This window comes from Cajanus cajan, chromosome 3, assembly GCF_000230855.2.
Source record: "Cajanus cajan strain Asha chromosome 3, NIPB_CcT2T_4, whole genome shotgun sequence".
Classification (NCBI taxonomy): Eukaryota; Viridiplantae; Streptophyta; class Magnoliopsida; order Fabales; family Fabaceae; genus Cajanus; species Cajanus cajan.
The window spans coordinates 33,118,442-33,135,310 of NC_138519.1; the positions used below are offsets into that span (position 1 = coordinate 33,118,442).

The window sequence follows — 16,869 nt, forward strand, 5'->3', positions numbered from 1 at the left end:
TATCATGTAATGATGTCATGGACTAAACTCATAAATGCATGCATGTGGGGCCAGTCACGTGTCTTATAATCACATATCACATGGTATGCTACCGAAGCAACATACCTGGAGTAGTCTAGGAGTACATGTCAGCTCAACCGCGCACTCTCAACTAGAAAGATGTACTGCTAGGGTCTCGTCGGGATAACGAAGCCGCACAAGATACATCTCATGCACACAAACGGGAAGAACTGGGCTGATGGAATAACACTAAGGCCGAGAAGACCAAGAGGAGATATACTAAAGGAGGCAAGAGGAATGGGATAGTAAGGCCATTTTTGGACCTTAGCTCCTAAGTTTTATAGCATTTATTTCTTTATTCCTATTTTGCCCTTGTCTTTAATTTCCTATTTTACCCTTGTATTTTGGGGTATTTTAGTCATAGAATTTATTTTACTTGTATTTCCAATTTTACCCTTGTATTTTGGGGTATCTTAGTCATAGGATTTATTTTCTCTTGTATTTCCCATTTTACCCTTGTATTATGGGGTGCTTTAGATGATTAGGGTTTTAATTTTGGGCTAGGGTGTACATTAAAAGGGTGACGCATATTTGGTGACCATTGGACCTATTTTTGGTGTTAGAAAGGCTTAGGCCCAAGTGGAGGGCAAAGGTTGCATAGTCTTATCATGCACCTAGATATAGCCAATCTAAACCCAAAGATTCCATCCTTGGCCACCAAGTTGCATCTAGGGTTCATTTGCATTTCATTTGGAATGCATTTTCCTACTCCAGATGTAACCCTAGATGCCTCCCCTCCTATAAATACCCTAGGCTATGCATCATGTAAATACTTTGGATTATATGATATTGAGTGAGCCTTTTGTGCCTCAAAATCTATCCTTAGTCCCTAGGTTAGTTTCGGCTAGCCCCCTTCATTCTCCACCCTTGGAGAGTGAAACCCTAGAGTGGCCTCCACCTACACTTGGAGTGAGCCAACCTTGTGAGCACCAAACACCATTTCACCAAACACTTCCGCCCAACACCTCCTTTCACACCCATCTCCCTTTTGTCCCACAAAAACCTTCCTTTGTCTACCCCTTGGTGAACCTAGATCAAGGGCAAGGAGTCTCCTTTCAACCACTATCATCATCCATGGAAGGAACTACTCCATCAAGTGGTATCAGAGATGTTTCACATTTAGAAGGCCTTCCCTAACGGTGTACACCATATTGTACCCCCACACATAAATGCATATGATGAATGTCACACATTCACAAACTCATGGACTTAACATTTCACTTATAATATCACATCATGTCTCATGTCATTTGTTCACATTTCACATTTCTCATACTCATAGTCACAAGGTCACATATAAGAGATTCTCATTCGCATCATGTTCATAGAAACACATCACTTGCATTAACACAATAATAAGGCAGTTCTCACACCATTAGCACCTTCAAACATGGCTTAAAGTTTATCTGTTTTTAAAATTAAACACATATTCACACTTAGCAAATATCAAGAAATACAACAGAAAACTCAAACATCAAAATAGAAAATGTTCATATTTACCTGTTTCTCGTAGGGTTTCCCGTAGGAACCCATAGAGCACTTTTATCCCTATCAAAACATATTCAAACTAAAAATTAAATATACATTCATGCTTAGTAATCATCAGGGAATACAACAGAAAACTCAGAAGCCAAAAAATAAAACATTCAAAATTTGTTTGTTTCTCATAGGGTTTCCCATAGGAATCCATGGAGCACTTTAATTCATATCAAAACGTATTTCAAATAAAAATTAAGCATACATTCATACTCAGTAATCATCAAGGAACACAATAGAAAACTCAAAAGCTAAAACAGAAAACATTCAAAATTTGTCTATTTCTCATAAGATTTCTCGTAGGAACCCATAAAGCACTTTAATTCATATAAAAAAATTATTTATTCTCAAAATTGAACGCACATTTACACTCAGAATCAAACAAGGAACGCAACAAAACAATCAGAAAGCAAAAAAGAAAACTTTCATAAAGTGTCTGTTCCTATAGGCATACATCAGGTAAGGGGTTGGGGGCCAATCCTGCCACCCAACAGTTATTCCCACACTCCTGAGTGAGGTTTCTCACTCTCCCTTACCTTGATGAGTAGAAAACGAAGCATGAGTAGAGTCTGGTTCTTCTTGTTTTTTAGAGCACAGAGAAGAGAGAACGTAACAAGGAATGAGAAGTGAGAGCGTGAAGTGATTAAATAAAAAACTAATAACTTCTGATAACTTATTTTGATAAAATAAATAATAATAATAATAATAAATAATAATCAAAAGACTAACACGTCCTTCCTTCCCTTCTCATAAATAATAATATTAAAAATATTAAAATATTAAAATAATACAAACATATTATTAATAAAATACATTTCATAAGAGTTACTTATATATCTCTAATCAAAATTATCATTATGTATCATGTCTCATAAATAAAATAGAGCTCATATAAAGAATAGCGTCAACTTTTCCGACACTAAACTTAATTTAAATTTAGTGTCGACAAAGTCGATGCTACATCTTAAAATAGCGTCAGCTTTTCCGACACTATTTGCGTCAGCTATTAACCAACGCTTATTTTTTGCCGCTTATTCATCGTTTTCTTGTAGTGGTAATTGCAAACCTTGTTTATTCAAAAAAAAAATAATTAATTTTGAACTCCTTTTCCTATCTTCTTTATATTATTTGATTAAGCGAGTATTTGGAATAAAGGGTGTTACAAGTGCCTTTGTGTTAAATAATACTTGAGATTTTTCTTAGTTGAGCCAATAGCAACTTATTAAAAGAATACTTGTTTACAAGTAGAGTTGTTTACATTGGAACTTGATTTGTTTGATCAAGAACTTGAAGTAATCTTAGTGATAGGGACAAATCAATGTAAAAACTCTTACGTTGATCTTTCTTATCTCCCTATCTCAGTTTGTTTTACTATATGGATAACAATCATCGGTTCGTATGGTCTGCTTAAAGTTTGAGAGGTGAAAAAATTAGTGATACTATTAACCCCTCCCCTTATAATGTCTCTTTTTCCATACACAATCTTTACTTTTGAATTTTGTTGTCGTTTGGATTTTGACAGATTCTGGCTTGCATCAACGAGCTATGAAGTTCATGAGATCAGGTTGTGGAGAATGTGATATAATTGTTGAACATTGATGTTGCTAAGGGTTTCTCTTTTTTGCTTATATCTTAATAAATATGGTTTCATCAGTTTTTCACTTATTAGTTTAAAATTAGTAATATTAAATATCGTATTTCATTTTAGAAGGAAGAGTAACAAAAGAGTAGTGTCAGAAATATTATGTTGTTCAATTTGAATCAGAAAAATTATAATAAAAATAATATTTTAAAAATCATGACAACAATATAAATATAAAAAAAGTAATCTCTTGTGAAAAAATTAAAAATAATGCTAAAACTATAAATTGTTCCTTAATATATATATATATATATATATATATATATATGAGAACAATTACTATATTTTAAGGGAACGTAGATTTGGAAATTAGTATTTTCATGTTTATTATGAGTGTTAAAATGATATTCTTGGGTATTCATCATTACCTGGAAAGTAATATTTACACCTTGCTTCATTTCTATTGTCACCATGAGGGGAAAAAAGTTTTATGGGAATGTGAAAGTTATTTTAACCTTATTATAAATTCCATTTTAACTATTACTTTTAATTTATCATTTCAAAATTTTAAAAATATGTTTAGAAATGTTAAAAGAAAAAATATATATATATTTTTAAATGTTGACATAAATAGCCTTCTTAGTTATAATATTTTTGCGAATGTATTCCTAGAAACACAATATTATAACTTGAAACAAATTAACGCCCTCGTAATAACAATTAAAAATTGTCCCATTTAGACATAAGAAAACACTTATTCAATATTGGTAAAAAAAAAAAATCTTACATAATTTTTTTTTCATCAATTTTAAATCGTTGTACAATGTACTTATAGCGACATTTTTTAACTTTTAAGAAAAAAATGTTGGTAAAAGAAAAAAAAATTGTAGTATTTTTTTTTTGTTACATTTTAATTAAATTCTATAACCTTAACCTTCCAATATTGTATTTCAAATTAGTTTTATTAATACTGATGGACGGTGTTTTTTTTTTTTAAATTGTTTGGTATTTGAAATGTTTTTATTTTTCTAAGAATCCGAATATGAGAATAGGTTAGTTTTCCATGTTTAGTTTATCATCTAAAAAATAACATTCTTAAAAAATAATATTCTTATGAAACATAGTCTCCCGAAAATGTTTTTTATACAAGTTTTTCACCAAATTATTCTCATGGGATAAATGAGAATCTAACATTTCTGAGTTTAAAAAGAATGTTTTACTTTGATAAAAATATTTCATTAACATGATTTTCTTAATTAATGTAGTTAAATATTTGTTATCAAGTAACAGTTATAAACATTTCTAAAAATACTTATGACCAATCAAATAGATTTAATCATTCTTGAAAATAATGATTTCCAAGATTAATTATTCTTAGGAACCATGATTGCTTATACATGTCTCATTATTTTTTAATGGAAATATATATAGTAAGTCTGAATAAAATACTAAAACTTATTTTAACATATATGATAATCTTCGTAAGGAAATGTTAATACCTTTCGAAGAGCTACAATAAGGCAGGAAAAGAAATTAATTATTTAATTTGTCCATTGTTTATTAACAATGAATTAACTATTGGATTGACATAGTAAGAGGTCGGAATCCATGTTGAAGAGCTGAATCCCAAACTTTTTCTATGCTATGCATTGTGTAGTTGCATTCATGTTCATTCCAACTTTCTAAAGAATGCAATATTCCAGCTATGCGTGATGCACTCATTACCCTCCTTGGCAACCAATTCTGCAATATATGTATAATGTTTAAAGTTTTTCCACTTGGAATAGTAAAAAACATAATGCAATTGTCCATAATGCACAATTGAATAGAATGATTGAATCAATTAAACAATGATCTAAACAAACCTCACAAGAATGAACATTTTCAATAGATTTGGGAATTAACATTGCTGGAGTCCAATGATAGGAACAATCTTTCCGATATTTCTTTGGTTGAAATTGTGAGTATGGAATAAATAATGTTCCTTTGGGTGCCTTCAATTGTTCCTCTTCGGTTAGTTCATCTCCAACTAACCAAGTCTATATATATATATATAATATAAAAAAAAAACTAAGATCAAAAATCGAAGGAATGAAAACCTTGTTTGTCATTATTGACAATGTTGTAAGAAAATCAAGGTGAAATTATTATAAGAATTATTTTTCATTTTTTTTACATAAATGTTTATGATTAACTTGAAGTTGTTTTTAGTAAAGTATGCTATAAAAAATACTATAGGAAAATTTTGTTATATTACCATTTGGGTGTAGCTTTTTGCAATGATCAAATTAGTTTCAAAATTATTGGATGAACTTTGAAGTCTCCCATAATCATCCTTGTGCATTGTAGCAACCTGAAATATAGTTAATTATGATATCAAAATTAGAGGCATTTAATAAGCCTAAATTTCTATCTATCTGTCTATTTATTTATATGTGTGTAAAACCGACCTTAATGCCTTGTTGACACAATGTGTAGGCAAGAGCATAAGTAACCTTAGTGAGTTTTCCCCTAAGTAATACTTGAGTTGTTCCTTTAGGAATGTTGTTAAGAACAATACCAACGGCAAGGCTGCTTCCATCAACAACCTTAACTTTTAGCTTAGGATGCCTATTAACATATAGCCCTCCATAGATGTTAAGCTCCTCTCCTTGATTCATGAGGCCTAGGCTCAACACTTTTATGCCTTTTCTATCTGCATCTAGTATTGCTTCCTCTATCATTTTGTTGATGGTCATTTTTTGCGATTGCGAAATGTACTACAAAATATTGCATAGTTATATAAATTATTATTTTACACCACCATATAAGTATAATATATCATTGATCACATATAACTATATTAAAACTTTACTAAAATAAACAATCACTCAAATGATGATACAAAATAAAATATAAGAACAGTCAAACAACTTGTTAGTTATATATAGGCATGTCAACTTCATACAATATTCTTTAGGATTTTATGAAGACATTTTCAAACAAACAAAAAAGTAATGTTTCCATTTAATTTTAAATACTAAATGGTTTTGAATAAATGTCTATTTATGAAATTGGCAAAGTAAATTCATATTTAATTACAAAGAAAGAAATTTTTAATATTTACTTGGAATTTATATTTGGGTATTGCCCAAGTTTGTAACTTGAGTTTGTCAAAATTATTTCGCTCCACAATGAATGTACGGCCATAAGCCCATGTAAGAATCATAGACCAAGCTGTCACTGGCCACATCAAACAAAGGTACCATTTTGGTGTGTATGGCTTCGAGGCTAGGTAAGCAAATCCAAATCTGAGATGATATATGGATTTAGGAGTAGTTAAGTGTGTTAGATGCACAACATCTGGCATTTCTTCTTGTCGTTTTCTTGTTGAATAATGTAATTGATCTGAGGTCTTGTCTGTGGTGCCATAAATGTAGTCATAAAATGGCATAAACAAAGAGTAATTTGTCCTGAATTGGGTATGATGTAAAGAGTGAAACCTGTGAAATATATGAAAATAATTAAGTATATTTTGTTATCTTTGGTAATTAAATATGCAATTTAAACAATCAATTTTAATGTAATAGTTGTAATTAAATGTTCTTATTTATCACAAAAACAAAATAAATCCACACCTAATATGTGTGAGAGTAACACTTAATTAAAAAAATAATGAAAATAAATGAATTTTCAAAATAAGATAATCATGCATTGGATTACACTTAAAAAAATTGTGTTGAAATTAAAATTCAGTTATATACATCTTGTGAAACTATTATTTGTTGTCGCCTCTATAGTCACCATCATCATCCTCCACTACTATCCATGTGACATTGTGGTGATGACAATGATAACTAAAATAGAGATGACAACAATACTAATAACATTAATAATCTTATAAAAAGTAGTGTTTATAATTATGTTTAAATTTATATCACAATTTTTTTTTAATTGTTATCCAAGAGTTACCATAGAAAGTTTTCATTTTTTTAATTAAAAATGTCCTTTAAATGTGTAGCATGGAGTATCTATGAGAGAGCCTTTATTGTGAGAGATTAATTAGATAAAATAATGAATAGACAAAATTAAATAAACGAGTCATGTGAATTTTTAAAAAATGTCACATGTCTTTTTTAAGTAATTAATAATTATTTCTTTTTAAGTAATTATTTTAAATAATTATTTATTATGTAAGCACTTATGTATATGTTGTTTATTATAGTTAAAGTGAAAATATGTTAAATCTATTTTAATATAAGTCGTAAGTTATTTATCATAAGTCTTTATGTAAAACTTATTGAAATAAGATAAAAATAATTCATAAACATATCATAAGTTATTTTAAACATGTAAACAAGTGCTAATTCCATAAAATAATTATAAATAAATTGTTAATAAATTATTCTAAAAGTGACCTAAATATTAATCATAACATATGAATTATTATGATTGCTTTAAATAATGTTAATCTTATCTCTCATTTTTTATTATATAATTGAAATTCACTTCTTTTGTGCTATTGTGTTTGACATGGTATGTTTCTTAGAGAGAGAGTAAATACTTACGATGGGGTGTACATGAGGTACTTGAGAGGAGGAAATATGCGAAAGAGCCACGTTGGAACAATCTCAAAATTGCAATGACCCATATTGTTCATAAAATCAATGTATGTCACATATCCAAACACGGCCAACATAGAGGTCGTTTTTGTAAAGACAGGGATTAACAAAGCAATTGCAAAAAGAAGAAAATATAATATGTGCTCAGCAAATGGATGGGTGACAGCTGCACCAAGAAAAACAAAGTGTTAAAATCTTAGAATTTAGATGGTAATAAATGACATGAGAATTAAAATTTTGTTTTGGACATAAAAAATATAAAACTAACAAAGTTTTGAAAATTATTCACATGGCACTCCTCAACTCTATTTTATCCACCAATTTTGGTTAATCTATTTAGAAAAATATTCTTTTATATTTTAAAATAAATATTTATTTTGAAAAATGTACTTGTTTTCAGATATATAATTCTTGGTATACAAAAATTTTAAATATTAAGATAAAAATTATTTTTCTAATAAAATTAAATGATTTATATAGAGATCTTGAGTCAACACTAATAAAATGATACCCTATTTTAATATTTGATGTACTAAAAAATGTAATTGTTTTCAGATATATAATTCTTGGTATACAAAAATTTTAAATATTAAGATAAAAATTATTTTTCTAATGAAATTAATTGATTTATATAGAGATTGTGAGTCAACACTAATAATATGATACCTTATTTTAATATTTGATGTACTAAAAATATATCACTTTTATATGTATAAATAAATTATGGTTTAAATATCTTTTTTGGTAAAATTTTGTTTGAGTCCTTATTTAAAAATATATATCGATGACACTCATTAAAAATATAAAACTTAAAAAAAAAACCTTGAATGTTTATAACGTTATTCACTTCAGTCCAAAATTTAAAAACAAAAATATGTGACTAAAATAGTAATATTAAAGTATATTTAGGGATTAAATTGACACACTACTATATTTTAATTTTTTAGCAACATTTTCTTATTTACATTTGTTAAAATGTTACTAAATATTAAATAAATAGGTTATTTTGCAACACTTTTTTAAAAAATGTCATTATAGATAGAGTAACATTTTTATTTTAATATTATTCTTTCTAATTATTTTCAAAATCAAGGTCTCATATAGAGTAAAAATATTTTACATAAGTTATTTGGCAACATTTTTTTTGAAAAATGTTACTATAATTGTTTCTAAAATCAAAGCCCCACATCAAGTAGAAAAAAATATATTTTTCTTATCTCTAATTATTATCCATAATTAAAGTCCCACATCGAATAGATTAATGACTCATAAAGAGTATATATAACCATATAGTTATACTTAAGATAAATGAAATTTGATATTTTATATATAATTAGTGGTAATTAATTAAGAATGTCTTCTCCTAAAAGGTAACTAAGAATTCCTAAGAGTTTAACAGACATAAAAAATATAATAATTGATAGTAATATATCTAAATTAAATTAATTATTATTTTATAAATTAACAAAATATTAGTAACATCATTAAAATGTTACAAAAATACTACTTTGCTAACATTTAAAAATTGTTATCTAATTATATAAAAATGTTATTAAAAGTCTTTAGCAACATAGACTATATACAACATTTGATAATATGTTGCTAAAACAAATTAGTAACATTTATACATCATTAAGTAACAATTTTCAAATGTTGCTAAAAGCTATTTGTGTTGTAGTGACAATAAGTTGATTTTATGGATTTAAATGAAATGAAAAAAACTTTCAATGACTATTCATAATTTTCTTACTTTTAGGGGCAAAAGTGTCGGCAACATGTACTCCCAAAACATAATGATGATGTTTTCCCCAATGTTTTTAGTCCCTTAAATAAGAGCTAAAGTTGTTTTTCATCTCTCAAATTTAAAATTAATTTTTTAATTCTTGTATTTTGAAAAAAGTTACTATTAACAATAATTATTAGATTACAATAAACTAATTATTACCTCTATTTTATTATCTAATGAAAATATTAATAGTATAATAATAGTTACTAAAAATATATTTATGCTACGCAAAAATTTATTATTAATGATAATTATTTAATAATAATAAATTAATTGTCTCTATTTTATTATCTAATAAAAATATTATTGCCTAATAATAATAGTCACTAAATATATATTTATAAGAATAATTATTGAAAATGATCGGTAAAAAAGTAAGAGTACTTTTAATTCATTTTAATAGAAAAAGTTTAATCTCACATGCATTGACTAGAGATAAAATAATTAAAAAGTATATAAATAAAGACGATCCTCACCTTATAAACTAGTTTTGTAGAGTTGAGTTATACTTATATAATTCACTATTCTAAGATAGTATCATATTACTTATCATTTACTCATGTGTCAAGCTCAATAATACTAGACTTGAGGGGGAGTATTGACAAAAACTTAAGTCCTACACCGACTAAAAGTAAGACAATTTAAGAGTATAACCTTACAAGTCTCACATCAACTAGAGATAAAATAATTAAAAAGTATATTATCAGTTAGAAATCTTTTCTTAAATTTTTAGTTACAAAGGTAAAACAAATATTAAATTTTAATTAAAAAAATATTACAAAAAATCATATATTTTTCCCGTGCATATATACAATAGCTAATGTATAATATATGTAAGTAAAATGTTTAGTGACCATTTTTATTATTATTAAAAAAAAAATTAAATATCACCTAAAGATGATTTTGTTGAAATGTGATACAAATTCAAAGGGCGATAATTAATATGACAATACTTACAAGTAATGGGTTCTGTGACAATTGAAGAATGGTGATGAGAATGATATCGAGAGTATAGGAAGTGGTGATGAAGTGCCCTATGTAACCAGTAATACAGAAATTCCACTGGTCCCATATGAAGTAGTATTGTCATAATCACTCCATCTGTTCTCCATAATGGAAAACGTGATGCCCCTGGAAATATATAGTTTGCCATGTAGTGTAATAACCCATGGAATAATATTTGGTCATCCCTGGAAGATCGAAACAAAAAGTAAAACAAACAACTCAACTAAATGGGAAAAGGGTAAGTTTGAGAGTTAATTTGAGTTGTCATTTTAAGCATAGATACTAACCAATTTCTTTCTCTGTCAACTTGATCAAACTCAATTCCTTTGTCAACAATTCTAGCATTGCCTTTGGCTGTTCGGTAGCGAGAGACAGAGATCCATATTTGATTGTGAAGCATACGCCACAACAAAAATGGTAGTATGAGAAAGTTGGTTATGTCCCTTTCACTCTCATCCTTCACCAACATTGCGTACCAGCTATGAATAACAAAAGGAGCAACTACCACGTACTACAAAATTAATCACACCATTAATATGTTAGCCAACAAAACAAAAAAAAATAATATAATAAGTACTTAAGAATAATTTCAAATACTACTATCACAACATCTTTTCTGTGTGTTTTCCTATAAATCTTTCTACCTGTTAAAAAAAATATTTATAAGATATTAAATGCATTTATTTTTTTGTTTATAACTTATTTTATAAAGTGTTAAAAGAGAGAAATAATAAAAGTCTATATACGATTATTTTAGCAAGTGTTTGGTAAGGAAAAAACTTTTTAATATCCGGCAATCATGATTTCTATCGATTACAAATCTTGCGAATCATGATTTTTAAAATTGTAAAAATATTCTACATATCAAACGTCTTCTTAAAATATATATAGGAGTAAATTAAAATTAAAGTATGTTTGACTTGACTTGACTTATTCTCTTTTTAAAAAAATCTAAACCAATATATTTTGTCACAATTATAAATTTATTTATTTCAATTTACAAAGGATATGTTTCTAATATGCATGGCTAGTTTTAGATTTAACTCATTTAAAATGAGTAAGAGTAAAAGTAAGTAGTATTAATAATAATATAAAAGTTAAATATATTTATATGCATGTAATATTAATTAACTTTTAATTTTATCGTCAACTTTAAAAATTATTTATTTTACTCTCTACATTAAGCAATCACTTAATTACTATATCTTTGTCATTGGAACTGTGTCGTTGATTGGTGCAATTAGATCTATTAATTAATAGAGTTAATCACCTATATACTGTCAGTGTAAAGTTTTTTGTACATTGATAACTAATTATATCTCTTAATTGTATCATGTCACTGTTAAAAGTAAATGTATTTACAGTGACATGGCACAATTAAGAGACATAATTAGTTATCAGTATAAAAAAACTTTACACTAACAGTGTATAAGTGATTATCTCTAATTAATAAAATTCTTACTTGGGCGTATATTAATAAAATTCTTACTTGGGCGTATATGCTAAGTGTCAAGATTCTCGAAATGCAAAAATTCCTTTGAAGAGACATATTTCGCTCTAATAAAATGCACAATTTATCCTTGTTTTTAATGAGTTATCATCACGATTTGTTTAAAATAAATCAAAGGTATACATAAAACGTTTTGCACGTGCCTAAAACCACGGGAAGACTTTTTCATGCATCATGCATGCACATATTATTTTGCCAAAAATGATTTTTGAACAACCAAAACAACCTATTCAATTCCAATGAAAAAAGATAATATAAAAATATTAGTATAATATATTATATGATTTGATAGGAAGAATGAGCGAAAAACAGTGTATCATACTTTTTTATTTATATTTTGTGTTAATTATTAGTTTTAAACATTTACCAATTTTGTTGATAATTAACTTTTATTGGATTATTTGATTAGTTATTTTTAATAGAATCTCTTTTCTTACTTAGAATTTTTTCATTGACAAAATTTAAACACAACTTTTCTTAAGAGAATAAGTATTAGTACTAATCAAACTAATGACATGTTGATATATACATTACACTCTTATCAAAATAGTAGTTTACTTAAATCAAAAGCAACAAATATTGTTAATAGAGAGAGATACGACAAACTTCTTTCGCAATTAATCTTAATTGCCTTTGTTTAAGTTTTGTTAATGTTTCGTGAATTTTGGTCGAGTTTATCATTAATTTCTTGGTTACATTTTTTTAATCTTATTTAGGATGTGCAAATGATTAGTAGGTCTTGGAATGTTAAGATGCTTATTAAGAATTAAGAGAGATATAAAGATTAGATGTAATAAGAAAGGGAGGATAGGCAAATAACCTTAAAGTTTCCGAAAGGCTTCCATGGCCAGTCCGTGAGGATTCCCGGTGTGGAAGCCATAAACACAATCTATATTTGAGAAAATGTCTTTTGCTACGATGGAAAGTGTCTCTCTGCTTGGAAGAATTGTTTGTGTAAATTTATTTATAGACCTCACTTCCACATTGGATCCCTTAATGATGCATTTAATTCCCAACCAACATAAACGTACCTGACCACCAAACAACCACGTTTATTATGAGTTTACTTACTTAATTCAATTTAGATACGTTACAAAGAAAATGTGATCCAACAATTAATGAATATATAACAATTTACACATTTTTTTTCTTTTCATAGTGGCCCCACTAAACTTTGATTTGGAAGAGATGACCACGAGTATTCTCAGATATTATTATTATATATTAGTGGAGGGTATTTTAGTCTTTATGTTTTTATCTATACATTTTATTTTTGTACTTTTGTCTATTATATGATTTGTGAGATAATATTATTGTTCTCAATAAAATCCTACTCTCCTTTCTTCTACTCTATGTTTGTTCTTTTTTGTGCATGTGTGCGTGTTTGAATGATTGTTATCATAGTATCAAGAGTTCGTGAATGGAAATACCTGAAGCATTTTGCATTTGTGATGCGATCCAATTCGTGAAGTTTAGGGTTTTGCCTCTCTTTTGCATTCGCAACAAAGTTTTATTGTGGTTCTTTATATTACCTCTGTTTCGGCACTACGGTTTTGATTTGCAAGGACTTCAAGTATATACCAACTTTCGAAAAAAAAAAATGTTTGGTTCAATTTTTGATGGCACTACATGATGATTTTGAGGGACTTCATGGAACAATTTAACATCGTTCTCCCCTTCCTAGTGTTGATGCGGTGGTTAAGGAGTTGTTGGCAAAAGAAATACGATTGAAGTCAAACTCTTGTTCTGACAAAGGAATTCTCTCTACTCCCCTATCAGTATTTGCTGCTCCATTTAATAAAAGTAAGTCTCAGGGAAAGGTTGGTTATGATGAATGTAGCTATTGTAAGAAGAAAGGTCACTGGAAAGCACAATGTCCTATAGACACCCAATTTCGTTCGGACCAATAAAAGCAATGAAATGGACGTCTACTATTAAATTTGGAGCTCCCAAAGTATGGAGGCAACACCATATGACAACAAGGAAGCTTAAAGCCCAAACAAGCTGGTTTTAGTAGCCTAGAAGGGGCTGTTCCAAAATCGGAACGGGGCGTTCCCATCTCGGAACAAGTTGTTCCTAAACTGGAACGGTCGTTCAAAGTTACTAAAAAGACCTAAAACCCTAGTTTAGAAAAGGCTATTCCAACATGGCAGTTATGTGTTAAAACTCAAATGTAGAACGGGCCATTCTGGTTTCAGAACGGACTGTTCCAAGATGAAAAATTAACACATAACGTATAGATCCAAAATGGACCGTTCCAAATCTGGAACGACCTGTTCTAGTAACTTCTGATGTCTATAAATAGAAAACTTAGGCACAGTTCTCAAGGCTAGAAAATTTCATTCAAAACTCCTTATAGCTTGAAAATTCTCTCTCTTCCTCTTAGGGTATTTCTTGAGATTCTGTGAGGCAGTTGTAGAGTGAAAGGTTGCAACAAAGCACCTATAATTTTCATATTTGAAGATCTAGCAAAGCTTGCTATGAGGTATTTCAATCAATCTTCTTTTATTTCTTTTATTTCTCATCCTTAATAGACATTGTTATAATAAAAGCAATCATGTAAACATTTTTGGGTCAATAGGATAATTTAAAATTAAGCATGTAAATAGTCATCAATAAAAGGGGATTCAATATTTATATTATTATTTTTCATAATGCTAACTTCATCATAGGGTACTTGTTGAGATTGGGGGAGCCTGAGCTTGATGAGATCACCTCTGACGTTTGAAGAGTTTTGATGATAACAAATATGTGCTGAGGACAACAACAACTTAGAAGTCAAAAACAAAGTCAAAAGAAAGTGCTATGTAATAGGAAATAGTTTATAAAATTGTTTTGATTGAGTTTATCTTTTGTGTGTGTTGTGTGCATAAGCTAAATCTATATCTAATCTGATTAGGGAGTGTATGATGATGAGTTTAAAGGTTAAGAAGTTATTTTGAGACTTAAAACAAAATTTTGAAAACTAACTCAAAATAATCGATTATCATTAAATATAATCGATTATTCCAGTAACAGGCAAAATGGGATGCCTTGGTGCAATAATCGATTATTTGTGAAATAATCGATTATCCTAGAAATGACTCTCTGGAATAATCGATTATCCAGCAAAATAATCGATTAAAGTGTTCTTGGTTGATTTCCAGAAATCATGAAGAACAAAATAATCGATTATTCTTTAAAATAATCGATTATCTGGTTCTGAAACTTTTATAAATAGTTTGAACTTTTTGAAACTTCAGAACAGAGTTAGAATTGAGAATCAAAATTAGAAAAACGTTTTTGTGAAGTCTTTGTGACAATCTTAGAGAGTTTTCTTTGTGAATCTAAGAAGAAAAATATTTGTGAAAAACTTTGAAAGGATCATCATCATCATCACATTCTTGAAAGGGAAAAGATTAATATTTGTGAATACTTGTAAATCTTGAGAGGGTTTCTCAAGTGGTAAAGAATTCTTGTAGTGGGTTTCTACAAGGGGTGCTTTCTTGGGGTCAAGAAAGTGGTTATCTTGAATGTAGGAGCATATGCATGTGTGGTATGCTTGTAAACCTTCTTCATTAAGATAGTGGAACAAATCTTGATCAGGTTGTGATTGAGGACTGGATGTAGGTCATATGTGGAGTGGCTGAACCAGGATAAAAGACTTGTGCAATCTTCTCTTACCCTTATCTTTTACTTTGTGTAATATCTTGATTGTGCATTAAAGAAGATTGTTCTTGATTAACATGTATGCATGAATAATGTTGGTTTAAACTGAATTAAAGCATTACATATTGGTGTTAACTTTGAACCTCATTATTGGGTAATCAAGAAAACATATAGGTTTCATTCTTCTATAACAAGTCTTTAAGAAACTTCATTAAAAATTCATTTTTAGAAAACGTTTAATTGAAATAAAGATCCTAAATACTCTAAAAAAATTTAAAGTGTCATAGAATCCAATTCACCCCCCCTCTTGGATTGAGTCATTCTTTTCTAACAGTACTGATTAAGGGCGTTGTAGGGGTGCTTAATACCTTTACACGTAGCCAACTCCCAAACCCAATTTTAGTTGTCAAGACCATTATTGATTTTTAAAACCTTTTCTTTTTCCAATGTTTTGAGTAAAACATTGGTGGCAACTCCATGAACTCATTTTCAAAAATCATTAGTTAAGGATTAGTCTAGTATCCGGGCGTTCCTTAATTGATGAGATTTTCAATTGGATGTCCAAACCATAGGTCGCAAGATCGAAAAATTTTGGGTTGCGGCATGTCCAAAATTATTGAAGCCTCAACAACAAACTCAATGGCATCCTCCTTCTTATCAGTCAAACCAAAGAAACTTTAAAGCTCCATCGTCATATGTTGTTACTAATGCTCCACCTACTTCCGCTACTGAAATCACTTCTCAAGTTGTTGATCTTGCAGAACAGTTCCAAAAATTTCTTACTACTCAATCACATGTCTTGTCTGCCTCCTTTGTAAAAGGTTTGTATTCCTCTAGTTCATCAAACATGTCTTCACCAATATGGATTCTTGATTCTGGAGCATCTCACCACCTATCATATGATCCTAAGTGTTTTGTGTCTTTAAATACTATGTAATCTATACCCGTCATGACTACTGATGGCACACCAATGCCATTAGCAGGCACTGGATCTGTGTCCACACCTAATTTGATACTTTCAAATGTTTATTACAATCCTAGTCTCACTTTGAATCTTGTTTCTGTTGGTCAATTATGTGATTTTGGTTATTCAATTTTGTTCTCTTCCACTAAATGTTATGCACAAGATCCACAATCTGGG

General features: G+C 28.9%; 1 protein-coding gene across 2 annotated transcripts; it reads right to left on the minus strand.

The window, feature by feature from the left end:
• Nucleotides 1-4,517: 4,517 nt before the first annotated feature.
• On the minus strand, nucleotides 4,518-13,032 carry LOC109817915 (very-long-chain aldehyde decarbonylase CER1). 2 transcript variants are annotated; one of them, XM_020383271.2, is made up of 9 exons: nucleotides 12,901-13,032; nucleotides 10,858-11,081; nucleotides 10,523-10,755; nucleotides 7,726-7,945; nucleotides 6,285-6,660; nucleotides 5,629-5,937; nucleotides 5,436-5,531; nucleotides 5,044-5,217; nucleotides 4,518-4,921 (listed from the first exon to the last, which is right to left on the minus strand). In XM_020383271.2, exons 1-9 carry the CDS (start codon nucleotides 12,958-12,960, stop codon nucleotides 4,754-4,756), a joined length of 1,860 nt encoding a protein of 619 aa, XP_020238860.2. In that variant the 5' UTR covers nucleotides 12,961-13,032; the 3' UTR covers nucleotides 4,518-4,753. The 2 variants fall into 2 exon arrangements, with proteins under 2 accessions (XP_020238860.2, XP_082926964.1); XM_083070838.1 differs by lacking the exon at nucleotides 5,044-5,217.
• Between the last annotated feature and the right edge of the window lie 3,837 nt (nucleotides 13,033-16,869).